Source organism: Narcine bancroftii, chromosome 5 (assembly GCF_036971445.1).
Source record: "Narcine bancroftii isolate sNarBan1 chromosome 5, sNarBan1.hap1, whole genome shotgun sequence".
In the NCBI taxonomy this organism is placed as follows: Eukaryota; Metazoa; Chordata; class Chondrichthyes; order Torpediniformes; family Narcinidae; genus Narcine; species Narcine bancroftii.
Genome location: NC_091473.1, coordinates 241,837,083 through 241,855,450, shown reverse-complemented (window position 1 = coordinate 241,855,450; position 18,368 = coordinate 241,837,083). Strand labels below are relative to the sequence as shown.

General features: G+C 42.0%; 1 protein-coding gene across 2 annotated transcripts in view; it reads left to right on the top strand.

Moving 5' to 3' along the window:
• The first annotated feature begins 271 nt into the window (after positions 1–271).
• Positions 272–18,368, top strand: part of LOC138765100 (voltage-gated potassium channel KCNC1-like) — a 51,241-nt gene continuing 33,144 nt past the window's right edge. Inside the window, exons 1-2 of one of the 2 annotated variants that reach the window (XM_069941822.1) lie at positions 272–765; positions 930–1,627. In XM_069941822.1, coding sequence (XP_069797923.1) covers positions 1,001–1,627 — 627 coding nt within the window. In that variant the 5' untranslated portion in view covers positions 272–765; positions 930–1,000. Of the gene's footprint in view, positions 1,628–18,368 lie in introns of both variants that reach the window. The other variant, XM_069941821.1, reaches the window with a different exon arrangement.

Sequence of the window (18,368 nt, the reverse complement as noted above, 5' to 3'; positions counted from 1 at the left end):
AGATCTGATCTGCGAGAAAAATGGTTGATTTAATAAATATTTGAAGATGAATTGACTTGTTCAAGAGGCGACTCACAAACTCACACCTAACCTCGGCCCCTTACCCCTATCCCCAGCAGGGTTCCCGGTCCATTGCCCCTCCAGTGTCGAGCATTCTTCGACCCGCCGCGGACCCCCATTCCTGGCTCCACCCTCTGACCCAGACAAGTCCCCACGGCTCAACCATCAGACCGCGACACCGAGGCACAACTGCCGCCTCAGTCCCCAGATCTTGACTCCGACCTCCACTGACAGCTGCCTGCGCCCCTCGACCCCAGGTGGAGACCTGGCAAACGTCTGCTCCCCGTGACCTTAACCGAAAAGTGTCAATGGGAACTTAAGGTGAAGAGCGGCGGAAGAATAAAAGCATATTGAACACGTTCAAAACTCAGACAAACCCCGTGGAGGGGGGGGGAAGGTTGCGCTTTGGCACGTCTGGCACTTCCAGCACTCGCGACCGGCCGACTCTCTCGCCCAGAGACTGTGTCCTGCCTCTGCAAAGCAAAGTCTGACTCGGCTGCCAATCTCAACCGACGGGTCAAATGAAGGAGGAAAGCTAACCGTTCCAAAGAGTAAACTAGGGTCTCCGGGCCCGGGGAGAGAGGCAAACTGTGGGCGAACGCTCGGAGTCATCCATCCGATGCTCCACATCTGCCATTTTAGCAGCGCGCAAGAGCCCGGCGCCTGATGCTGTTGGAATTAACAGGTTGTTGGAAGTGAGCGAAGGTGAGTGAGAGATGAGATCGGCCCGCAGTCATGCCTCCTGCCGGGATCCATAGACGGTTCTGAATCGGACCTGCCTGTGCAAGTGTAATCGACCCCGGCACAGCACCTGATCGTTTGTCTCTGCTCCAGTAACTTGACCCGGGGTTTTCTTTCTTTCTTAAAAGGCAACCGGAGTAATAGCCAATCTTCCCGAGGAGGAGGAGGATTTGCAGAGAGAGAGAAGCCCGACCTCCGTATGATAAGCTCCGTGTGTGTCTCATCTTACCGCGGACGCAAGTCAGGCAATAAAGCTGCTTCTAAACCATGTCTAAAGGAAGAAATGGGCAAGGGGGAGGACAGCGAGCGAATTAGCATCAATGTCGGTGGTATTAGGCATGAAACGTACAAAAGTACCCTGCTGACGCTACCGGGGACCCGGCTGGCGGGGCTGGCTGACCCCGGCGCTCAACGCCACTTCGACTTCGACACCAAGTCCAGCCAGTTCTTCTTTGACCGCCACCCGGGCATTTTCGCCTATGTGCTGAATTATTACCGCACGGGCAAGTTGCACTGCCCGGCCGATGTGTGCGGACCCTTGTTCGAGGAAGAGTTGGCTTTTTGGGGACTGGACGAGACCGACGTGGAGCCTTGTTGCTGGATGACCTACAGGCAGCACCGAGATGCAGAGGAGGCTCTGGACATTTTCGAGCCGCCCGACGGGACTTGCAATAACGCGGAGACGGAACCTGACCCAGACTCGGGACGTATTCTGGGGCTGGAAGCGTGCAACCACAACCGTTCCACTCTTGCCGGCTGCTGGAAGAGGTGGGAGCCCAAAGTGTGGGCACTCTTCGAAGACCCATACTCCTCCAAGGCGGCACGGGTAAGGCACAGGTTAAACACCTGCTGATCATGTACAGAATCTCTTCCCCAATCTCGAATGCACGCGTTTCTTCCCAACCCCACAAAGAATCTTTTCACTAATCTGTGCTTTTGCATTCAATAAAATTGATGTTTAAAGATTTAAACTATCTCGAACTCCTTAACACAAGCCACAAGTTAAATGCCGCTAGTTCAAAATATTCATCTCATATAACGCGAGGGTTTCGTGTTTCAAACTCGCAGTGAATCAACATGTCGCCCGACCGACATCGCACTGAAGGATTGGTCTGATCTGAAACCACTACCTTGTTCACTCGCTTCTAATCAGAAAGTACTCGTGCTGAAATAGGTTAAGTAATTTCCTGAATCCGGAGGGGAAGGTGAATGATTTGATTCCGAAACAAAACGGCTTGCCCTGCAAGTCGCCCAGAGTTTAGTTGATTTCCAACGGATCTCTATACCAGCTGTTGAAATATTTTAACCATTGCCTCAGTATCTATTGGTTGAGAGGGAGAAGCAGTCGGTGCATACACCTTGGTAGTAAAGGACATGCATTTCAGCCCGCACATCTGATGGGAAGACGAGGAAGGGTTCCGACTGCACAGCTGTTGCGTAGAAGTCAATACCTCCAAGTTATTCTTTCTGGGGGAAATCATATAAATATTATCACAAATTATGCAAAAAAGAGCTTAAAAATAGATTTGAACACAGCTAAAGATCCACTGGTAAAGGGGAGACAGATGATCCTTCTTGCCATAACATTTACAGTGGGGAATGGAAGCACAGGTATACCCCGGTGTGCTTATTCGATGGCTGAGATTAAATTGAACAATTACACGCACTCCTTAGATGCTGGGTGTCTATTTTAGTTTGAAATGTTTTGCAAATCTTTTGTGTGTTTTTTACTGAATCCCCGTGGGCCTTATCTAATTGGAGTCAAGTTTGTGGGTTGGTATGTGAGCGCTTGGTTCACTGTGCTGATCATTAACCGAGTGAAAGTTGGCGCTACCTCTTTAGATCTTGAACTTGGAAGTGATGGGCTCGTTTAATTGGGGATGAAAAGTCAGTATAACCTCTAAGGTAAAATCAAGTAGGTGGTTTGTTTGTGGATATCAAAGGGGATCTGTTTGTTTAAAAAAAAAATGGTGAGGAAAGGATGGGATGTGGAGTGGGGAATCTAGACGAAGTCAAAGACACAGAAGGCTTTTCTAGAAAAGGTGGTCCACAGAAAAGGGAACTGTCCATTTTTCCTGTTTAAAAACCCTTCATCCAAGTTTCAACCGAAACATTGACAATTTCCTGTCACCCCCTTTAATCAATTGAGTTCCTTCAGAATGTTATCTTGCCTCAACCCTCCCTCCCTCCCTCAGTACTGGAGGGGATGTGTAAAAGAGGCAAAGTTCGGAATTTGGCATGGAAATACAGCTAGAAGAGGTGATCAGAGTCTGTTTGAATTTGTCAATGAAGAGATGGAATGGCCTTGCTGCTCTTTGACCATCACCGTCAATGATAACTTCATCACCATTGATAGTGATGAAGTCGGAGAGGAGCAACACCGGTTAAATTGGAATATATCCACGGTGTCCTCCATCCAGTCAAATGTGGTACATAGACAAAGCAACTCAAGCAAAACACAATTTGAAGGGGAAACTCAGTGGGTGGAGCAGTGTCACTGGTAGAAAAATAAAGGTCAATGTTTTGGGCTGGAACCATTCATCAAAAAGATAACTCAAATTGAACTAAACCCTTTACTCAAATCATCCAAGTTTTATTTGTTTGACAAAAAAAGATGCACAGTATAATCTGAAGTGACTAAGGGGAGAAAAAAAAAACAAAATATGTTGAAGATTTTCCTATGGATGTAATGCTTTCTTGTCCTTCCCATTTGGTTCGTAGTTGTTCAAAGTGTTTTCCTGTTCAAAACAGTCTGTAGATTATTTAGCAAATGTATTGTCCAAATTGGAAGGTGCCAAGTTAGATCTATGCTGTTCAGTTGGTCTCAGAGGGAGAACCTCACACGACCAGCGGAAATTTCTTTGGTCCCATCTGGCATGGAAACAAAATAAAAGCCATATTTCTTCCATGACATCATTGCCTAGTGATCTCTTAATTAAATAAACTTTTTAGCTTGCAGAACCCTTTGGGGGAGCACTTGAAAACAGCGGAACCCAATCGTCAATAACAGTTTAAAAGACCTGGTATATACGCAAGAAAGTAAATAAACTCATCATTCTCTGCGTCAAAATCATTTGTTGCCTCTAATTTACATTTAACGGGATGAATGAAATTGTTTCTTTTCCTCACAGATCTTCTTAATGTTGGGCATGATATTAGACAGTTGTATCCTTATGCCAATAGCAGCATCAAGTTGGTTTCTGCATAATATGTAATTGTGAATCTGGTGCCTCTTTATTCCCAGCTGAGGTGAATCCAAGCCACAAATAATTTTTGTCATACCTTTGTTTCTTTATACCACTTGATTTTTCCAATATAAGCGAAATTGAAGAATCTTCAGTACTTTCTTCAGATGAATTATCCTGTCTCCTAGTTTTTTTTAATCCAACAATCCATGGTTCTTAATATTTCACACATGGAATATCTTTAAAATATGGCCGGTTTCTCACCAAAAGAAATCTGATTCTCATTGGTTGAAAATGACGTCTGCGCTGCTGACGTCAGGCCTCATGACGCCATTTTGTTTTTCTTAAAGTGGAGTACACTGTTTGCTGTTGTCCCAGAAACAAATTGAAGTAAAGACAGAGCTAATAAAAATAAAAAAGGTAGATTGTTATTACTCCCTGTCATTTCTTCTGCGAAACCTCTATGCCTTTCCACAGAACTAGCTTTGGAAAACCTGCCCTAGTTACTGTTCAAATGCCTGGGTTAGAGACCGTGAAATTCATCCTTGGTACCTGATCCTGAATTGTTCTCAGTGTAATTCCAAATCCCTGAGATCTGTGCCTGATCACATTCCAGGATTTCTGTGAGGTATCATGGGACAAAGAAAGGAAAGCAACCAGGGATCCTGATGTTGTCATTTCTTAATGATCCCTGGATTATAAAGAAGAAATTAGTTTGGTTCTTAAATCTAACCACTATCCACTGGAATAAAACACGGAAGTCTGAAGACACCATGATTGAAGTCAGAACAAAAATAATACCTTGATGTTTATGCCTGAAACATTGGTTATGTACCTTTGCTATATAAAGTACATTTGACCTGCTGAGTTTGTGTTTTTACTTCAATCATGGTGTCTGCAGACTTTTGTGCTTTACTGCTAAGGAAATCAGCCAAGCTTCCAATCACTATTTGCAGATTCCAGGGAGTGGAAATCAGGGCAGGTTCTCCTGAAAGTGATCATTTCTCTGAAGCCAAGTCATCTAGTGTTCTAGTTCTAAACTGGGAGAAATAAGAATACTTGGAAATATTTAACACTGAGCTTGATCCTGGTTAATCCCAGGCTCCCACCTGTTTATGTCCTTCACCCAGCACCAATTCACTAATGATGGGAAAAGGTCTTGTTGAACAGAGCAAATATTTAACTGCCTAATGATGCCTGATGGGCTGTTTAACCAGTGCAAAGTACAGGCTAGAATGGATTCAAGATTGATCCTTGGTGTAAGCCAAATTACTGACTTTCAGACGTCTTTCGAGACAACCTGACAAGAACTTTAAAATTAATAGGATGCGTAGAGAGGAGGATTTTTGAGATTCTCGATCAAGTCAGTCATCAATAAAATAAGTATTCCTTACTCAGCATTTTTCAGAATAGGAAGGGGTTGAGGATAAAAAGCTTGTGAAACATGAAAGTCTATAGACACTGAGATTGTAGTAAAAACATACAGAAATGCTGGAGGAACTCGGCCTGTCTCGCAGCATCCATTGGAGGTAAAGATAGCTTTGGGCTTGAGCCCTTCTTCAAAGCGTAAGTGAAAAGCAGGCAAGCATCTTAATTAAAGACTAGAGCTTAAGGAGGAAGTATGGGAGGTGGAGGAGTCCAGGCCAACAGCCAAAAGGTGTTAATTGGATATGATGAGAGGAGAGGTGAAAACTGATATTGGCTCTGTGAAAAGAGATGAGGGAAAAGGGAGGAGGGAAGAGAGAGAGAAAAACAGAACTAGACAGAAGGAGATGGGGAAGACGAGGTGGGGGGGGGGGGGGTTGGTGGGGAATGGATTTTATGGAAACCAGAGAAGTCAATGTTCATATCATCCAGTGCCCAGGCAGAAGATGAGATGTTGTTCCTCCAATTTGCAGGTGACCTCAGTCTGGCAGTACATGAGACCATGGACAGGCATGTCAGCAAGGGAATAGGATGGGGAATTAAAGTGGGTGGCCACTGAGAGATCCATGCTATTGTGAGGATAAAAACTTGCCTTCATGAGGGAATGTACAAGAGAGTAAAGGTAGTAGGATGATGTATTAAAAGACATGGATGAGGGAGATGGAATGTGAGGAGTGGAGTAAAGCCACTAACACAGAACAGCTGGGCTGATTGGCTTATTTTAATCTACCTGAGTAAGCATTGGCTTGTGAAAATGTATTGAATGGAAATAGAGTTAGATGGAAAGTGGCTTGGTCCAAATTAAGAAAAAAAATGCCAGTAATGTGTGAGCTAACCCTATGATCTTCCACCCTGTGATCTTCCACAAATACAATGAAAGCCAAAATGAACAGCTTGCAAAGGACAAAAGACAATTTAAAGCTTCCAGTCAACTGGAACAGAATGCTTAGTGTTCATGGAATGGCTCACACCTCAGTAAATTATTCTGACTGTCAGTCCTTGAGCAACAAGCTGCTGAGATCACAGCGGCAGGGTATGTTTTCAGGCCTGAATGCTCTCAATTGCTCTGTGTGATTCTTTCACACAGACATTTGCTCTCATTGGATTTGGATTTAAACACAATCTGCAGGAGGAACTCAGCAGGTCAAGCACCATCAGGGGGAGAAAAAGAGTAGTCCATATTTTGGCCCAAACCCTTTTATTTTGGGCACTATTATTTTGTCGCTCACTAATGCTTCTCCAGAGAATGTGTTTAGTTTCTGATATTTTAGGTCCTATATATTTCTCTGACAATTGGGAGAATGAAGCTTAGAAAAGGAATAGTGTTTAAAGTCTAAAGAGATATTTAATTGAGACAAAGGCATGCAGCAAAGTAACAGACCCCTCTGGCCCATGAGCCATGCTGCCTAATTACACCCAATTGACCAACAACCCATATGTTTTTTTTAAATTAGAGGGTGGGAAGAAACTGGAAGGCTTGGAGAAAAACCATGCAGACATGGGAGACTGCACAAACTCCTTACAGACAGCAATGGATTCCAACCCCGGTCACTAGCACCGTAACTGCGTTCACTAACCACTAAGCTAACTGTGCCACCCAAAGGTTGTAATGGAGAGTTGGAGTTTGGGACCTATAGGTGGGAAAGCATTGGAGGGGATGTGTAGGAAGAGCAGAGACTCTTGTCTCCGTTATGGACCTTTAATGAATACAAGCATGGACTTAAGGTAGAACACAAGAGGGCTGAGCAAATGCTTAACTACCCTCAAAGATAAGGAAGATCTGGGGTAATTCACAAAACTGGCATTTATTATTTAATGATAATGCTTTATGTATACACAAAATGTGCAAATATTGTGTCTATGTGAAAGAAAAATGCAATACTTGTATATCTGGCAATTAATAGCTTTTTCTGTTCAGGATCCTGAACTGGGCTAGATCTCAAGCTCCTTTGGAACTTTGAATCTCTGAAAATGAGGTCCTTTGGGTCATAGCAACAGTTAAAAGAACTGTACTTTGCTGGTTACATCTATTGTAGCCCCATTTACATCAACATATAGTATGCATCTTTTATTCAGAAGGGATGAAGTTTGTAAATTTGGTTCTGCCACACTTTGAAATGCAGGCTACTGAATTAATTCATTTTTTTAGAAATCTTGTCTAACACTGCAGATTTTTAAAAAGTAACTTGCTGGAGGTGGGTAGCCTAGGCAATGTCAGCTTTTATTGTCCATCTCCATTAGCATTTGAGAAGATGATGGGTCATTTCCTTTCATCTCAGCAGACTTTCAGTGTTGTGGCTTAGATCCAATAGATTACACTGGACAACAATTTTTTTTCAAAAGGTTTTACTTCCTTTAAAAAAAATGGGGAATTTTGATAAATTATTTAAAACTGAACACAAAGATAATTTCAGGTTTGCTTTATCACACAGCAACTTGGAGAAACATTAAATGAACTTTTATTGAATGTAGCATGTTTAATCACATAATGATTTTGACACATTGCATTAGTTCAACTGATCTAAAAACGTTTTGCTGCTGAATTTCGTTTGTACTCAGCATCTGATGCCTCTCATGTCAGTGTCCAACAATAGCCTGCCAACATTGATGGATTCCTGATACCACATTCCCATGGTTACAATGTCCTGGTGAAACCTTTCACCATGTTCATCACTGACTGCACCAAGATCAGCAGGGAAGAAGTCCAAGTGCAAAAACAGAAAATGAATTTTCAATCATGTGTTATATTTCATGGTTTTGTATGGATGAAGCACACTGTCAGTCAGCTGGGTATAGTTTGGTGCTCTGTAGTTGACAAGAAAATTCTCAACAATATCTTTAAATGCCTTCTGAGCATGGATGTGCTGAGTACATGCCCAAGCACGCTTGGACTGACCAAAACAGTTTGCTTTGAAGACTTAAAATATGACAGGAAATCACAAAAATAGGTTATAAATAAAAACTGTACGTTGTAGGAAAACCTTAAAGTGACTTTTGTGATCAGCAGCCCAAAATTCATAAAATACACCCAAAAATGTTCAAGAAGCAAAATCTTCATCAACCAGTGTTATTGGTGAGTAAATGCCACTTGCTTATGCTGTCGATAATCATTTTCATCTGGAGTTAAACAACAATATCTGCAGATGCAATAACCAACTATGCTGGAAAAACTCAGCAGGTCATACAGCATCGATAGGAAGTATGAATATTGTGGAACCTGCTGAGTTTCTCCAGCACATCTGTATATTGCAATAATTTCCATTTTTGTTTTGTTAATGGTTGAGAGAAGTCCTTTAAGTCAAGAAATTGCTTGATTTATTGATCTTGATTTTGTTGGAGAGAATTTCCAAGCATAATTTTCCACAGTGGCAGGTGAATGCCAGACGTCGTCGCACTGGAGTGTTTAGGCTAGAGGCATAGCTAGCTCTGGACCACATGCCTCCAGTGCCGCAGCTGGGATGCTATCAGGTTCCATGGCTTGGATCTCAACTATTTCTTCATAAAATGTGAAATGAACCGGATTGACAAAAGACTGGCTTCTAAGATTGTAGAGATGTCTTAACAGAACCAAGATGGATAATTTCTTCTGAAGATAATTGATGATGTTTCAGTCCTGTTGTTCTCTTTTACTACTAAATTTTAATAAAGTGAGACAGAGAATTCATGACAACCAAGTATAAGCTCACGCTGTATTATGTTCAAAGTGGGTACATCATTTGACAACCCTTTAACTTCTGATGTTTTTAAAGGCTTTTGCGTTCCTTTTATGATCATTGCTAATCTGACTAAGTTTCCACTCCAGAACATCCATAGTCCCCTTTCATCTAATTCACTCTGTAGTTCTGTATTAGGATTAGTCCTTCGCCTTACTGGAGTTGTGTGGAGTCCGATTAGAATGCATTAATCCATATAACCATATAACCATATAACCATTTACGAAGCAGAAACAGGCCATGTTGGCCTTTTGAATCCGCACCGGTTCACTGATTTTGTGCACCCTCTTTAGGCATTGATCTTCATTCAATAATGATGGGCGAATTCAATGCAGGTGGAATCAGACGTAGAAATGTTTGTAAAACGTGCAGTTCAATACTTCTGGGCACATTCAATACAGGGTCAACTAGGCCGAGAAACTTTTGTGAAACGCATCTTGATTGATTTTATCTATCAGTATCCAACCACCAGATGTCAAACTAACATGTCTGCAGTTCATCCTCCAGGCCCATTTGTGCCGAGAAGCACAGGGCAAAGACATAACCCAATGTTGCAACTGTATCCATAAAGATTTAAAGATGGATAAGAGAAGGGGAAGAAGGGAAAAAAATGAGAGAGAGAGCTTTGTTATATGTATAGGAAAATAGTGTTCTCTGGGGGTACTATAATTTTCCAACATATCAACTTTCTGAGCGAACAACTCTTGTGACTAACTATTTTGTCACGTTCTTCCAATTTTCTTCTCAAGTCGTTCACTTCCATTTCCACAGCCATTTCTCGTTCTTCCACATTTTCTAATCTTTTCCCTATTTCTGTCATGACCAGCTCTATTCTATTCACTTTTTCTTCTGTACTTTTCAATTTTCTTTTCATTTCACTAAATTCTAATGTCAACCATTCTTTTAATGCTCTCATTTGTTCTTGAAAAAAACTTTATCTATATTCTGTCCATCTGTTTTACCTTCTATTTCTCTGTGCAGATCTTGTTCTTCTTCTTCCTCTTCTTCTGTGTCTGTACCAGCGTTTGTGCCTTCTTCTTCTCTTCCTTGTATCTGTGTCTCTTCTGACTTTCTTGTTGAGTTGCTTGCCTCACTTTGCTGGGCTTCTTCTTGCTTGGCTTCTTGCTGTTGGTCCTCTTCTTCTGGGCTACTCATCTGCTGGGCCTCCTCTCCTGTTGCTGCTCTTCCTTCCTATCACTCCCTTTCCTGTCACTTTTCTCTTCTTCCAGATGAGAGCCCTGGTGTCCCTTTAAATAATGTGTAACTGTCTTCCTATGATGTGATTGTTGTTTAATTGGTATTTCTGCAGGAAATAGCAGTATCTATACAAAATGGATAAATTATTACAACATCAGATCTTGCTATGATCCATCTAATTTACCTACAGGTGTGCTGTCTGAGAGAATGTGGCTACTGTTAGATAGTACAGCTTGTGAAGAGCAGATAATGAGGGATGTGCACAGCAAATACTTCCGAGATTTAATAATACAAAATGCATCTGGCAGTTGAAATTACTTGATTTATTTGCACATTGTGAATCATTCCTGACCCCCAAGCCTGATATTATTGATGATTCGTAATACTAGCAACCTGAAGTGATTTAGACCAACTCATTGTTAAGACTGAAGTAATTTCTTGGCACCTTTTGCTCAGAAACTGTATCTTTTGATGGCAACTAAAAAAAAGATTCTGACTTAACACGAATCATCTAGGTTTCAGTTTTATTCTTTATAAATAACAAGTGTAGGTAGAGGCATTAACATGTTTGCAAAATAGTAGATTGGATGCAAGGATTGACAACGAGATAGACAACAGACTCGCCAAGGCAAATAGCGCCTTTGGAAGACTACACAAAAGAGTCTGGAAAAACAACCAACTGAAAAACCTCACAAAGATTAGCTTATACAGAGCCGTTGTCATACCCACACTCCTGTTCGGCTCCAAATCATGGGTCCTCTACCGGCATCACCTACGGCTCCTAGAACGCTTCCACCAGCATTGTCTCCGCTCCATCCTCAACATTCATTGGAGCGACTTCAACCCTAACATCGAAGTACTCGAGATGGCAGAGGCCGACAGCATCGAATCCATGCTGCTGAAGATCCAACTGCGCTGGGCAGGTCACATCTCCAGAATGGAGGTCCATCGCCTTCCCAAGATCGTGTTATATGGCGAGCTCTCCACTGGCCACCGTGACAGAGGTGCACCAAAGAAGAGGTACAAGGACTGCCTAAAGAAATCTCTTGGTGCCTGCCACATTGACCACTGCCAGTGGGCTGATATTGCCTCAAACCGTGCATCTTGGTGCCTCACAGTTCGGCGGGCAGCAACCTCCTTTGAAGAAGACCGCAGAGCCCACCTCACTGACAAAAGACAAAGGAGGAAAAACCCAACACCCAACCCCAACCAACAAATTTTCCCCTGCAACCGCTGCTACTGTGTCTGCCTGTCACGCATCGGACTTTTCAGCCACAAACGAACCTGCAGCTGACGTGGACATTACCCCTCCATAAATCTTCGTCCGCGAAGCCAAGCCAAAGAATGGAGATTGCATTGAGGAGAGTTTTAAAATTCAAGATTTTTTTTGCACTGCATGTGGAAATCTGAAAGAACAATATTACTTGGCCTTAAACTTAAATGCGGAACTATTTCAGAGAGCAGTTAAGAGTCAGCTAGATTGTTATAGGTATGGAGGCATATACAAGCAGGACCTGGTAATGGGAGCATCTTTTCTCTCCATGAAGAAAGTACTGAATCAAATGGGTTTTTACAATAATTGTATAATTCATTGTTACCATTACTGAAACTAGCATTTTATTTTAGATTATTTAATATGCTTAATTTAAATTCCATATGTGAAGTTGCGAGATTCAAACTTCTGATCTTTAAACTCTGGATTGCTTCTCTTGTGAGGGGGAGAGGGGCGTTTCCGGCCTGAATCCTCCTTCAAGGAATTACCTCTCTTGTAACCAGTCCAATTTATATCTGAAATGATTGAGGAAAGGGCAGAAGACTGGCAAATGGAATTGATTGCAGAGAATTGTGAAACTTGCACATTGGGAGGAAAGAAGTCATTCTATAATTAGTCCAGTTTTGAGAAGGGTAGTGAGCTGTGAGACCATGGGCCTTTGTGTGAAAGTTCACATTGCTGTAACAATTAAAACCTGTGGAACATTTGCATGTATAAATGGACAATCCTAAATGAGCACTTCATCGATCAATCTTTATATGATGGACAATTAGCAGGCACTCCATTTTGTGGGTGTACTTCTCTGGTTTCCGATAGCCTCCTGTCACCCAACCCCACCCTACCCACCAACCATCTTTCCCTCTAGCCCTTTTTATGGTGAAACCCTGCATTATAGCTGGCTCAAGTTTTTTTTTAAAAAAAGGCGAAAGTATCTTTTATGCTGACTATGTAATAATGAGGATCCCGCAGAGCCTTTATGCAGAGCTGAGTCTGAAGCCTGCTTCCCGAACTGAAGGAGGCGAAGTGAGTGGTGCAGTAACGCTGCCCGCCACCGAGACGTCAAACATAAGGACCGAGAAGGGAATGCAGCTCATACTGGAAAATGGTGACTGAAGAGCCGGTAAGAGCACAGGTGGAGTTCTGTGCAAGCAGTTTTAGGACTCGGGCAGATCTCCTGCACATCGTAATAGCCTCTATTAACCATATGGATTTAAAAAAATATATCATGCTCCTGGCTGACAGTGTCATCATGACGTCATCAGGCTTTAGAGCCACTTTCAGCGGCATTCCTTTTACGGAGGAAGTAAAGCGACTTCACTCCACCTCTGAGTCTACCCGACCCCCCCACCCCCACCCAAGGCGGATGGAAGATGGAGTGAGTTTGACCAGTCCATCAGCCTTTGGACCTTTTTATAGAGGTAAAGAAGTGATTTAAAGACATCTTTACAATAGCTTCTTCAACTATAAAAGGGGTTTATATCTCCTTTCCTCTATCTCTGTATCGCTCTCTCTAGCCGCTTTCAGGTGCTCGGATGCAGATAATGCGCTGGCAGGCACGGCTGGGGGAGTGCATCTGGGACATTCAGGTGGCTGTGGAGAAGTCGTCTTTCTGTCACCTGAACATGCCAGCTGAAGGAGAGTCACGTCCGAACGAATACCGGCTCCCGTGGATTGTGGCCGTGGTCCCACCGCTGCTTTCAGGTGCAAAGGGGGATTCTCCAAGCCGGTGATTATACCTCCTGGCTGGGTACTCCACTTTCAGGTGGCCTCCCAACAGCCGCATAGGGGTAGAATATGCGGCTTTACATCGTGGTATTTTGGCCACCTGAAAGTGCCTTCTGTCTCCTTTCAGAGATGAAACAATCGACCCTTTTTCACCTGTCCTCTTATCATGTCCAATTATTGGTATGTACCTCTGATTTTCCCCCTTTCCCCAGCCTTCTGCCTGCTTTGAACTCATACCTTTATATTTAGGGCCAAAATGGCAGTGTTATATCTTTACCTCTTTTGAACGCTGTAAGACCTGCCGAGTTCCTCCAGCATTTCTGTGTTTTCAGTACAGGGAAGGTGTACTGGATTATTACCAGGGATAAGGGGCTTCAGATATGAGGGCTGATTGGGGGGGAAAAAATAAATCACTTGGAAAATAAAATATCATTTCAAAGAGCTCTATACATTCCAGGTATGGCAGATTTGTGATTTGAGAGATTATGCATACTCGGTCTATGGTGCCTTGTGATTACAAGTCGAGTCTGATTGCATAAGTAAAACCCAAAGAAACAGCTGATCAGTGCCAAACATGCAGTCACACAACAAACATATGCAGGACAAGTATTCATATATGCAAATAAATAAACAAATATTGGTGTGAATATGAGAGTCTCGGATGGTTAGTGTGAGCAGTTCCTTTAGTCGTTTAGTAGTCTCACTGTCCGTGGGAAGAAACTGTTCCTTAGCTTAGAGGTGCTGGCTCTGATCCTCCCGTATCTCTTTCCTGATGGGAGCAGCTGAAAGGTGCTGTGTGCAGGGTGGAAGGGGTCGTCCATGATTTTGCACACCCTCTTCAGACAATGATCCCAGAAGATCATGCCAACGAGGGAGGTGAGATTGAGAGGTGAACTCGTATAACAGACTCACTCCTTGTGGATCTTGATATGGGAGCTGATTTTATTTTCCCCCGTGACTAGGATATTCAGAGCCAGAGACGAGGGTGTTAAAATAAAAAGTTATCAATTCAGGAAAGAGATGAGAAGAAATATCTTTATTGGCTTTTATCCCTGACGATTATGGAGACCAATAACTGAGTATATTCAAGGCAAAGATTGATGGATTTTTAGATATTAAGTAAATCAAGGAATTCGGGATTAGTGTATGAAGGTGGCACTGAGATAAAAAAAATCATGTACAATTTTATTGGATGGTGGATCAGGTATGAGGGCATTTGGTGTATTCCTGCTTCTATTACTTCTTACTCTAATGTTGTTTTGTTGAAGACAGGTTTCATTATTACAGTAATAGATAGTCAAAAATATTTCCATCTGGCAAGTTGATTCATTAGTGGAGTTCATAATCAATGCTGAAAGATAGTAAACAGGATGAAATGTTTTCATTTGGAAGATTGTTAGTATTTCAAATCTTGCATCAGGATAGTTGATGGGAGTTGAGCACTTAAATAAATTAAAAGGTAATTGCTCAGTTCAAGAATTTATGGGATGTGGGATTGTTTTTTTTTACATCGACTGATTAAGATATTTTTTGGCTCTAGGCAAACAAATTGGGACATTCTCCCATTATAAACAGGAATAAATTGAAAAGCATTAAAACATAGAAGCATTAATTGTTTTACATACTGCACTAATGACTAAAGCTGAGCAAAATGCTACATGAAAAACATGCGCCGTATGCATTGCATTGACCACAACCGAAAATGCCCGTCAATTCCGGATCAATCTAACAGCAAAAGTAGCAGATGCTATGGGCCTTGCATTTTCAATGGCCCTGTGCTCAATGCTTGCTCTATTACTTTATAGTTCTGCAAGTCATCCTGGACCTTCCACCTCCAGTGCATACCATCTGACTTCCGGTCAGTTTAATACATATCATACATATTCATTATCATGACAAGTGTGTGAATGGATTTCGGTGAGTAGGGATTGCACAGGTCCAGACCCACCCTCTCGATATCCCTTTCCGGATCCAGTGGGATGGTGAGGTCCAAGACGGCTGGGGTAAGGCCCGTTGCAGTGAATGGCCAGACCAACCTTCGATGCAAGGGATGGCTTTTCTGCGCTTCATGGCTAGATGACCATTGACCCTACGAGAGGGTTAGTCCACCCTTTGACAGGTTTTATTTTTCTTCCTGCAGAGTGTCTAGCCACCCTTCGCACCAGGCAAGCCTGGTGGGGGAGCCAGTTTAGTTGCTGACCATGAGGGATATGGGCTGAGGGAAGGCACACCATTCCAACTTGGTTGGCATAGAAGTGTGGGGCCAAAGGGCCTCTTTCCATGTTGTAAAATTCTACAACTACGAATTTTTTCAGATCTCCATCCCAGAAAGCTGCAGAGACTCAGTCACTGATTTCATTCAAAATCGTGATGGATAGATTTCTAGATATTAAGGAAATCGAGGAATATTGGGATAGAGCAGGTCAATAGTGTTCAGGCGACAGATCAGCCATAATCTTGGTGAATGGCGAAGTAGGTTCAAAGAGGTAAATGGTCCATTACACCCCCTGAATTTGATATTTTTATCACTTTGCCAAAATGTGAAAAAATATAAACGTAAAATCTCATATGTCTTGCCTTATTCTTTTCCAATCTTTTTATTAATTTTAAATTTAAACATACAAAAGAGAAACATAATATTTAGAGGTTAGAGATTATAAATCAAACAGTTAAACATCCTAAACAAACAGTAATTGGCTCCCCACAACTCTAATGTTCAAATAATAAAAAGAGTAGAAAAGATATATGATCTAAATTATTTCAAGCTTTGAGAGGGCAAGAATCATGTTCAATGTCATTATAGTCCATTTTTTTGTATCAATTTCAATTCATCTGTCAATAGGGAAAATGCAATCAGGCATCTCTGAAGCATTTTAGATCTTAGTTTAATTCCTATCCTTTGTGTTGTTGAAAATTTACATCCTCTTTCAAAGTTTCTGACTGGCAGGGTTAGGAAAAGTTGAAGGATGATGTGCACATTAGGGAATGTTGACTGAAAGCCACTTTGCATTAGAATTTGCAGCAATTTTGAAAAAAAATTGTCTCGTTTCTTTTGTGCCAAGAATTTGAATGAGATGAGTTTATGGGGAAAGTTCTATTTCAAGTCATTTGGATAAACTGCAATAAGTTCAGTGAAACGTTGGCCGATTGTCAGTGATGTTCAACAACTTACTAAAGGGATACACTACTTCTTTCTCTACCTGGGGAGAGAGTATTTCCAAAGTAATATTGAAGGAAGAAATGCCTAAGGTGCTAGATATGTTACATCCTGGAGGCACTGGGACCTCCAGGTTCCAACAGATCAGGATTAATGAGATTCCTGGGATGGTGCCAGAAGAATGGAATGAGGTGAACGTTACTCCCTTGTGAATAAAGATAGGTCCAACAGCCCGTCAGTTTAACCTCAGAGGTGCAAAGGAATAATCTGGGACAGGAAACTGATTTAAAGAGAGAGATTTTTTTTGATGAGGTTGTAATGACACCGATTTACCACGGCTTACAAACAAACAAAGAAAACACTCACTTATTTCTTTTAGCACACCATGAAGTTGATTTTCTTTTTATTATTCACTAATTATTGCATTATTCAACAAACACCACCCAGCTAAACTTCTCTGACCTTCTCATTGGCTCACTGCCACACAGGTGATCCTGACACACTCACTCTCTTCCTCCTGTATCTGAGATTTATCGCCTGCCTACTGACACTTAACACCTGCAAATGTGCAGTAGTAACCCCATTGCTTACGTAATCCACGGCTGCTGGCACTGCTCCCGACGGAATTACTTGCCTTCATCGGGAGCATGACAAGGTTACAGATAGATAGAAAGCTACAGCACAATACAGGCTCTTTGACTGATGTACCCACCTACATATTCCTACCAAAAAAAACCTAAAACCTTCCTATCATGTAACCCTCTATTTTTCTTTCATCCATGTGCTTGTCTAAGAGTTTCTTAAATGCCCCTAATGTTCAGCCTCCACCACCATCCCTGGGAACTCTCATTCCTGGCACCCTACAACTCTCTGTATGTTTTTAAAAAATGTATCCATGATGTCTCCCCTAAACATGCCTCCCTTCACTTTCTACATATATCCTCTGGTGTTTGCTTCCCCGCCTGGGAAAAAGATGCTGGTTGTCTATCTTATCTGTAAGGTAGACCTCTATTAAGTTGACTCTCATCCTTCTTCAATCCAAAGAGAAAAGTCCAACCTGTGCTAATCTTGCCTCAAAAGACTTATTTTCCAATCTAACTAACAACCTGGTAAATCACCCCTGCATGCTCTCCATAGCTTCCACATCCTTCCTATAATGAAGTGACCAGAAATGGACACAATACTAAGTGTCGTCTCACCAGAGATTTGTTAGAGTTACAACGTGACCACTCAACTCTTAACTCAATCCCTAACTAATGAAGCCCAGCATCCCATAGGCCTTCGTAACTATCTTTAACAAACCTACACAGCTTAGTCATAAAGAGGAATAAGACATGCAGATACCTTGATTGAAGTAAAAACACAATGCTGGAGAAACTCAGCAGGTCAAACAGAATACTTTATAGAACAAAAATCTTTGTGCACCTACCTACATTTTGTCAATCTTGATAAATGGCTCAAGCCTGAAATCCTGGTTATTTATCTTTGCTCTATAAAGTATACTGTTTAACCTGCTGAGTTTCTCCAGCATTGTGTTTTCATGGCTTTTTCATAAAATCCTACATGACAGGGTTATCAGCAAAATTGAAGCATGTGACAGGAAAGGATGTTAAGTTGGCTAAATAATAGTAAACTGTGTCACTAATTTCTAAATCTGCAGAGGAACTTAGCAGCTGCGAAGAAGACAATTATAATTGAAGCAGGATATAAACAGGCTGGTAGAGAAATTGGACTCAACGTTACAGTCTAGCCAAACACAAACAAGGCTGTGGAGTGCAGTGGGGAAGGCATGATAATATCTCACATAAATACATATAAGACAGTAACATTCTGCATACCTAATCTATGCCAATGGGCAGACCTTTTGACACAAAATTAGCATTCCTTCGCCT